This window comes from Triticum dicoccoides, chromosome 2A, assembly GCF_002162155.2.
Source record: "Triticum dicoccoides isolate Atlit2015 ecotype Zavitan chromosome 2A, WEW_v2.0, whole genome shotgun sequence".
Lineage (NCBI taxonomy): Eukaryota > Viridiplantae > Streptophyta > Magnoliopsida > Poales > Poaceae > Triticum > Triticum dicoccoides.
This window is the reverse complement of record NC_041382.1, coordinates 460920991-460930720: the sequence shown is the minus strand read 5'-3', so window position 1 is coordinate 460930720 and position 9730 is coordinate 460920991. Positions and strand designations below refer to the sequence as shown.

Below are 9730 nucleotides of genomic sequence, written 5' to 3'. Positions count from 1 at the left end.
ACCCCTCCTTGCGCGGTGCATTGACCCCTCGCGCGCGTCCAGAAGTTGTCCCAAACCCGACCCGGGCAGTCGTCACCGTTGGGTCCGGATCATCCCCAAACATTTACAAAACATCTCTGTTTTCCTTGTTGGACTCTCCTAACCTTTTTATCTCGACCGTCTGATTTTGATCGGATGATCAAAACTCCCCTCCCTTTTCCTTTATATAGTCCATTTCTAGTCCAAACCCTAACTTCTAGGCACTTGTCCCATCCCTCCACCGCCGCTAGCCCATTGTCTCCTCCTCGTGTTCCCCACCGAGCCAATCACCTTTGTTCCTTGTTTTCAGATCCACTCCACCAACCAACGAAGCCACCTCCCACTCGATTTGGACCGCTAGATCGCGGATCCGACGGCCCAGGAGGCTCCCCAATGCCCCAACGCTCGTCCATGCCTCCCGGCCGCAGCTCCCTCGCCCCCGCTCGGTCTGGCCGCTGAGATCCCGAGCGCCTCGACCCCAAGCTCCACCACCCGCCGGTGGCCTCGATGGTACAACAGCAACTGCCGCCAGACCGGACTCCCCCCTCACGCTACCTCCTTATTTCTCTTCTTCTTTCCCCGTCTCATCTCTCGCTCCCTCTTGCACCGCAAGTTTGAACAGGAGACCATGGAGTCGCTGTCTTCAAACCATCGACTGGCCAAAACTTCAACGCCGGTCAAGACCTTCTCCAGTCCTCGAACCGCATGGGGTTTCCGCACCGCGTGCGCTTGCCGTCTATCGTCGTCAAATGCCAGCGCCGCCGTGTTTCTGTCGTCCGCGTCGGCAAGTGCAGCGCCCAGCCGCGCCGACCTCCTGCAGCTCGTCCCAGAGTTGGACCTGAAGCCCGTGACTCCCGCCAGACCTCGCCTTGCCGGAGATACCCAAGTCCACCGTCGCCTTGCCAAGTCCCGCGCCACCGCCGCCTCTTCCTCTGCTTCGAGCAACAGGACGAGAAGCGCCCGATCCGCTTTGTTCTCTCGTCAACGCCCGCGCGTGGCCTCTGCGCCCGTTGACTGCGACTGGGCCGGCCTCGCCTAGGCCCACCTCTCCTCACCTTTTGCAGCTCCCACCTCTACAACGAACGGCCCATGGCCACTTGGTGAGCAGTCCCAGATCCAGGGCTCACTAGTCTGGCCCAGTTCCAGTGGATTTGGCCCGTGTCACGTTTTTTCCCTGTTCTACGAATATGTCTAATAATCAGTGATTTACCTGTTTTACAGGAAACCCCCTAAGCTTCATACATTTCATAACTCATAAACCGTGCATCAGATTAAAATGTTTTATATATGAAATATGACTAGAATTTCATCTAGTTTCATAATATGCCACTTTCATGCATGTATAAAATGCTTAAAATGTTGTTTGGTTAAATTTTCTCCTATGCCATGTTCAAATGCTTTATTTCATAACTAAATAACCGTAGCTCCAAACTTAACAAACTTTATATGTAGATGGGGTAGAAAAATGCCTAGTTTAACATGGTGGCTTTACTTTGCATGTTTAACAACTCTAAAATATGGTTTAGGGCAGAACAGTACCTAATCCAAAAATATGCTCATGAGGAGTTTCCGGACTTGTTGTTTGTTGTTCCGGCCTCATTTAAACTTGCCTAGATAGGTGGCTTTCATTTGCTCCAACCCTTGCCATGTTTAAGAACATTTAATATTGTTGGGTACATAAACGAGATTGAACTAAATAATCAAATGTGGTGTCCAGCAATATGCAACTCGTTGCATATTGAGCTCCACTTAACTTGTAGTATTGTTTGTGCACTTTGCCATGCCATGCCTCATTAAACCGGACATGCATCATACTTGGTTGTGCATCATGCCATGCTTATGTGATGGTTGTTTACTATGTTGTGTGCTTCTTTCCGGTGTTGCTTCTTCGGATTGGTTCTGATAACGTCGCGTTTGTGAGGATTCGTTCGACTTCGTCCGCTTGTCTTCTTCATGGACTCGTTCTTCTTCCTTGCGGGATCTCAGACAAGATGACCATACCCTCAAAATCACTTCTATCTTTGCTTGCTAGTTTCTCGTTCTATTGCTATGCCGCGATACCTACCACTTGCTATATCATGCCTCTCATATTGTCATGTCAAGCCTCTAACCCACCTTTCCTAGCAAACCGTTGTTTGGCCATGTTACCGCTTTGCTCAGCCCTTCTTATAGCGTTGCTAGTTGCAGGTGAAGTTGAATTTTGTTCCATGTTGGAACATGGTTATTGTTGGGATATCACAATATCTCTTATATTATTTAATGCATCTATATACTTGGTAAAGGGTGGAAGGCTTGGCCTTATGCCTGGTGTTTTGTTCCACTCTTGCCGCCCTAGTTTCCGTCATACCGGTGTTATGTTCCTTGATTTTGCGTTCCTTACACGGTTGGGTGTTATGGGGATCCCTTGACAGTTCGCCTTGAATAAAACTCCTCCAGCAAGGCCCAACCTTAGTTTTACCATTTTCCTCACCACCACCTACTTTTCCCTTGGGAGTCGCTCTCTCAAGGGTCATCTTTATTTTAAGCCCTCCCGGGGCTAGTGCTTGTCTAAGTGTTGGTCCGAACTAGAGTCCTTTGCAGCGCCACCTCGGGGAAACTTGAGGGTTGGTTTTAGTTGTACGGAGCGCTCATCTGGTGTTGCCCTGAGAACAAGATATGTGCAGCTCCTATTAGGATGTCGGCGCATCGGGCGGTCTTGCTGGTCTTGTTTTAACATTGTTGAAATGTCTTGTAACCGGGATTCCGAGTCTGATCGGGTCTTCCTGGCAGAAGGAATATCCTTCGTTGACCGTGATAGCTTGTGATGGCTAAGTTGGGACACCCCTGCAGGGTTTTGAACTTTCGAAAGACGTGCCCGCGGTTATGGGCAGATGGGAATTTGTTAATATGCGGTTGTGGAGAACTTGACACTTAACTTAATTAAAATGCATCAACTGCGTGTGTAGCCGTGATGGTCTCTTCTCGGCGGAGTCCGGGAAGTGAACACGGTTCTTGTGTTATGCTTGAACGTAAGTAGTTTCAAGATCACTTCTTGATCACTTCTAGTTCACGACCGTGCTTTGCTTCTCTTCTCGCTCTTATTTGCATATGTTAGCCACCATATATGCTTAGTGTTGCAGCTCCACCTCACTACCTTCTCCTACCCATAAGCTTAAATAGTCTTGATCTCGCGGGTGTGAGATTGCTAAGTCCTCGTGACTCACAGATACTTCCAAACAGTTGCAGATGCCGATGATACCTGTGCAGGTGACGTAACCCAGCTCACGTGGGAGCTCGATGAAGTTCATGTTCATTGTGTTGTTTCGTTTGCCAGTTGATCAGCAGTGGAGCCCAGTCGGGTCGATCGGGGATCTATGCAATTGGGGTTGTCTTTCTTTATTTGATTCCATAGTCGGACCTTGATTGTATTCTGGATGATGTAATGCTATATTTATGTATTGTGTGAAGTGGCGATTGTAAGCCAACTCTTTATCCCTTTCTTATTCAGTACATGGGATGTGTAAAGATTACCCCTCTTGCGACATGCCTACTATGCGGTTATGCCTCTAAGTCGTGCTCCGACACGTGGGAGATATAGCCGCATCATGGGTGTTACACAATGGGAAGCACCGAGGCTTACAATCGAGGTTTGCACATGCATGGTCCTTTGTCTAATAGCATATTATTGTGCAATTGCAGGAACCATTCTAATATTTAGGTTTTTAACAATTTGGTCTTGCACATGTAGGTCCTACTGTCAGAGGTTTTGACCCATTGTTCGACCCTTTTCGCATATGGGGAAATGAGTTGTCCATGAATATCAGTCAAGTCAAAAAACTCAGAAAGATTGTTAGGATGAAGAAATTAGCAACAAGAAACAACAAGATTTTGTCTGCACAATGAAGAAGACATCGGTTCACTACAGGATGGTACTAACTATTATACCTTGCTTTTTTTATGCCTTTGCCCCATTTTCAATATAGAGAAAATATTTATGCACATCCTTGTTTTCAGGCCTTTCCAAAGCAGTTCACTGATGATTACCTCTCAAACCACCTATATGGCCAAGAGGCGAGGAAGATATTCATACAACACTCATTGTTCAATATTGAAGTGTTTCTGAAGAGGACGAAGGATGGACGGTCAATCATCCACAGGCACTTGCCTAAAGTTGCAAAGACCTTCAGCATCAATGAAGGCTCAATATTTGCCTTCTGCTTATCTGTCTATGTACCGTCTATGATGCTAATTTCGAAAGGTTATAGATGTTGCATGTAAAACTTGGTGTTGGTATAGTTGTGTAATGGGGTAGCTGAGTGCTGAATGATTCCCTAATCTAAGCCATAGATTATATCTAATGGATGGTTGGACAAGTCAGTACAATCTAATTAATGATATAGAATAAACCCTCTACTTTCATCATCACAAAAATTAGGCGCTTATGAAAGATGATAGCTGCACACATTGCACTACTTCCTGTGAATTCCACGTCGTGTGTGATACTATTACGTAAGGGTGCGACTTCAAGGTAAACATTTGACAATTTTCTTTTCCAAGAAACTTTTAATCTATTCATCTTCAGTCATGAGAGTACAAAGAACACTCGAGGTAATAAAAATTACAATCAGATCCGTGGACCACCTAACGACGACTACAAGCACTAGGGCGAGCCGAAGGCCCATCGCCATCATCACCTCTCCCTCGCCGAAGCCGGTAAACCTTGTTGTACTAGACAATCAGGAAGTCATCGAGCTAAGCCCCCATAGGACCAGCGAACCAGAGCAATAATCTTCACCGATGAAGAAAGTTGCAGATCGGAAGGATGAAACCTATAAATAGCCAAACGAAGACGAACGAAGACCGGATCCAAACAGATCCACCGGAGACCAGCACCGACCGAATCCCATGAGATCCAACGAAGACACACCTGCACATGCTCTCCAGCGAAGCTAGACGCACCATCGGGACGAAGATAGAACATGGGAGACACTATTCTTATTGAGGGACATCGCCACCGCCACACAGCCCCAACCAAGATGCTAAAACTAACAGAAACGAGAACGGGGTCCCTCCCGCCAGTGTGGGGCTGAGATCCTCCGAACGTTCATGGCCCAAAGGCCATCGGGTGTGAAACGGACCAGCAGCGGCGCTGACGGACGGGGAGAGGAGGGAGGGAAGTCTGAGATGTTTTTTTATGAAGGAGGAAAGAAAAGGCAAGCATTTACGAGTTTGTTAACTAGTAAACGGTGCACTTGAGACACGTACACGGTTGAGACAACGCAATTGAAACACATGAAACGGTTGAAAAAGTGGAATTGGAACCCTGATAGATGCAATTAAAGCTGACACCAGAAACACGATTAAATCAACGAGGCTGCAACGAATCAGCCGGATGATTTTTCTTTAGAGAAATCGTCGGTCTATTCAGCCATTGGATTAGTGCGTTGGTTCTCGTTGGATCACAGCAGCGCCTTGGCAGCAGTGAGCACGACAGCTTTAACGCAACGCCATTGTAGCCGCAACGGAGCTCCAACGCATCACTGATGGCGTCAGGCAAGCTCCATTGTAGCTCCGGTGGAGCTCCGACTCAGCACCGACGCTCCGGCGAAGTTGCATTGCACCTTCAGCAAAGGTTCGTTGCAGCCCCGGTGGAGCTCCAATGCGGCACCAACGGCTCCGGCGACGCTCCATGGCAACTCCGGTCGAGCTCCATTGCAACCCTGACAGAGCTCCAACACAGTGTCGTCGGCTTCGGCGAAACTCCATTGCAACTCCGGCCGAGCTCCATCGCAGCCCCGATGGAACTCCAACGCAGCGCCAACGGCTCTGGCTCCACGGGTCGCATGCCGCTTGCCGCATTGCAGCTCCGCCGCTGTGGCGAGAATCGCATTGCAACGTGCCTGGCCGGCAGCTAGATCATGGGTCGCAGCGCTATTGTGCTTTTTTTTAAACGAGGATTACCCCCGGCCTCTGCATCTGGGCGATGCATGCAACCATTTTATTAATTATTCACAACAACCTTACAAAGTAGTACATCGGGTAGTCTGAAGTCACCCCACCATCTTAGCAACAACTGTCACTACTTCTATTCACTTGATGAAGGGGTGCCGATAGTTCGAGTCTAATACCAAACAGACATCGCACCAAAGCCTAACATCTAAAATCGGAGGCCTCAACTGAGCCACATACTGGGTTTGGAAAGCGCTGTTGTGCTTGCGTCTAGAAGAAAAGAAGAGAAGCAAGTGGAGCGATTGCAACAGGTGGTGGTGCCTGCTGCCTGCAGCAGGATTGGTTGGCTCCTGCAGCGGTGGCTGCCGTTGGTGACGACAGACCAGTGGCCGATGGAGGCTTGTTGTTCCTGCGTCGGCAAAAGAAGATTGGGATTTGAAGGAGCGGATAAGCCGTGTGCGATGCCGGGTCCATGTGGGACACGCGTCGCTAGGACAAGGCGACTCACGCGTCGCTGCTATCAGCCGGTTGAAAATAAACCATTTCCTAAATCAACTGCATTGCTGTCAAATGCACACCATCTACTAGTATATTCTTAGGACGTCGTAATGATATTGTTCATTTAAGAAGTTGTGTAAACATATGCACGCATTTTGGAGAAAACTCAAGTGCGCCGCTGGCTAGGAATAACGTATAATCTAGCTTTAGACATGAGAACATTTTACACCAAGCAACAATAACAAATTTATCACGTACAAGGATCAATCACTTACGAGTTACGGCCAATCAACTAGTACTATAACAACTACCAAGGGGTGTATGCACGTACTATTCGGGACGCGTACAAGTTTGACGGCATGCCATCGAGTGAGCTTGCGTCGGTGCGTCTTGTCAGATGCGGTGCTAACTTAGCGCTAGCCGCGGCACTGGTACGCACGCACGCATCCCCGGCCGGTGTACGGCTGCCCCGCGCCCCCGCACTGCCCGGTGCATGCCGGCCTGTTAGGGTCGAAGACCGAGTTGCCGAGGCTGGCGAGCACGCGACGGTGCACCACCGGTGTGAGCTTCTGCGGCGCCGTAGCCGCGTCGACTCTGTAGGCGGCGCCCATGCTGCCGGCTAGCCCAGGCTCAGCACTGGTGTCGCCGGCGGCTGGACTGGCTGCGAGCACTGCAATCACAGTGCCGGTGAGCAGCACTCCAACTACAAGCAGAGAGACGCGCGCCTGATCTCTGTCCATATTTCCTGCGAACCCCGCTACGACCACGGACTTATAAATGGGAGCACAGCTTATATAAATGAATGGTAGTTGTGCAGTGTGGCACACCCATCTCCCCGACTGGATCCAGCAGGCTCGATTTATTGGTGCAACTTTTGGTCCAAAGATACCTGAAACAGATCATCAGCTAACCAATTTTCACTGCAAATTATGGGGCAGACACACTTTTGGAACCTTCTCTTCCAACCGGTCTAGGAGATAACGAAAACTGATTCAATTTACGACATCCCACATATAATTTGCGGAACTGCACAGTCGAGCATCGGGCGTGCATCGTAAAGGTTTTTTTAAGGGTAAACACTCCACTTTATTTAAGTACTCCCTCTGTTTTTTTAGTCTGCATATAAGTTTGGTCAAAGTTAAGCGTTGTAAAGTTTGACCAACTTTTTAGCAAAAAATATCAACATCTATAAAACTAAAGTTATATATTATGAAAATTAATTTCATGATGCATATAATAATATTGATTTCATAGTATGAATATTGATATTTTCTCCTACAAAGTTAGTCAAATTTTACATAGTTTGACTTTGACTAAATCTTATATGCAAACTAAAAAAACACAGGAAGTATTAAAGTCCAGAGTTTCATCCGCAATTACATTCAGAATAGAGTCTGGAGGAACCATAAGGACACGGATTTGTAGCAGATAAGTGCTCCACCCACTGAAATCTTACCCGGCCGTTACTCTCCCCAGATCGAGCCATTAAATGACTGAATCATTTTCCGCGAGATAGATACATTGGATGTACAGCAAAGTTATACCTGAAAGCGGGCCTATGGATTTATTGACCTGTGCAGTGAAGCCGAGACTGCTGAAAGTGTTTTTAGGATGGTCACAATGGGCAAGAATATAGTCTAGTAACTTACACACACTTTCCTAAACTATATTACTACCTCTACAGTGGGCAGGAAGATCTATATAATGTCATGTAACAATGTATTTATTAGGTTATAGACTCATTGTTTCTTGAAGTGTGTGATGTTTTCATAACTTAGCTAATTAGTACCACAAACACCTCTCTCTTCATTAAATATGTGACACATAAGCAAAGTTGTATTGGAGTGTTTGATGTTATTCCTAAGTTCCTCCCCGTTGTGACCAGCCTTAGATGACCTGGTTACAATCAATCAATGCCATGGCATTGAATATTGCAATGTACTACTTCCGTGTGAAATTGTGGAGAGATTGGTGCCGGCATAAAGATTAAAATTTGGAAACAATAGTGTTTAGCACTGACAATGTATTTCATCTACAACACACTTCTGTAAACCAAGGATTACATGAGCCAGTAATATAGACCTGACAGTACACCGCGTGAACAACACATTTGCAAATTGCAGGGGGCAAGCTTACCGAGAAGGTTAGTGTATAAAGCTTCGTGGATCGTTAATTAGCTATGCCTCGACCCTAAAACTGACAATACATTACCAACTACAGACAACATAGGTTCAGTGAACAAGTGAACGAAAAAGAAGCTTATATCAGTGATCATGCTTCCTGGGTAGTTAATTAGCCACTGTACGGAATTAACACTGCAAATTGGCACTGACAACTACATGCAAGAACAGCCAAGTCGGAGCTGGCAAGAAAATTCACTGCCATATCTTCATTAGCTGGAAACAACTCCCTTCATCAGACCCATCCATGCACAAAAAAATACTGCCCATACATGATTCACAATAATTAACTTGACAGTGAACCTTGACACACTGATTTCAGATAACATAGTTTGTCAGCAAATACATTCGAAGACGGTAGATCCATCAACAAATTTACAACTTTGACAGTGATAATACTTGATGAGATTATTCTGTGATGCAACAAAAAGTAACTATAATTACATATCCATCAACAACTCATTGATCGAGCAATATAACTACTCGAAAAAGCACTTTGTGGAATTTCACTGATAAAAATGCACTGATTAATAACCAAAATTTCAAATAAGAAGAGGACAATTCACCTCAAAATCTAAGATGCCCAAATTTTGAAGGTGAAAATTGCAAATCACAGTCATGAGAAAACTACTAATTTCTCAGATTTGTCACCGTAAAAAAAACAGATTTGAACACCACAAATCTAATCTTCTACAAAAAAAAAAGTCCAGGAAACTTTTTAGAGAGAAAAAAGAGGAAATAAAATGACTTGGAGAAGAGTTCGCCGCAACAATCTTATCTCCTAAAAAGAATTCCAGGAAACCTCCATAGAAAAATCGAGGAAAGAGATACAGTTTTCAGAGAGAAAAAACAAGGAAAGAAATATTTCAGAGAGAAAAAACGAGGAAACAAAATGACTTGGTGAAGAGCTCGCCGGATTGGTCCTTGCCTGGTCGCCGGCCTTCATCCCCGAAGTCTCAGCCCGTGCCAGATCTGTAGTGACAGCTCGTCGCCGTCATGCTTCCACATTACGTGGACTCATCGACGACCGTGTGGGAGGTGGCGTGGGAGGTCGGATCCATCGGTGGATGGGGGCGATGTGGCAGCAGAGCTTCGTCCCGAGGACC

At 46.4% G+C, this 9730-nt stretch overlaps 1 protein-coding gene across 1 annotated transcript; it reads right to left on the bottom strand.

Annotated features, from left to right (window-relative positions):
- Positions 1 to 6581: 6581 nt before the first annotated feature.
- On the bottom strand, positions 6582 to 7184 carry LOC119359459. Its single transcript, XM_037625641.1, has one exon. The coding sequence runs from the start codon at positions 7182 to 7184 to the stop codon at positions 6861 to 6863; it is 324 nt and encodes a 107-aa protein (XP_037481538.1). The 3' UTR covers positions 6582 to 6860.
- Between the last annotated feature and the right edge of the window lie 2546 nt (positions 7185 to 9730).

Bases quoted from the DNA above. Each gene is read 5' to 3' on its own strand.
- LOC119359459 (XM_037625641.1), bottom strand. From the start codon at position 7,184: ATGGACAGAGATCAGGCGCGCGTCTCTCTGCTTGTAGTTGGAGTGCTG.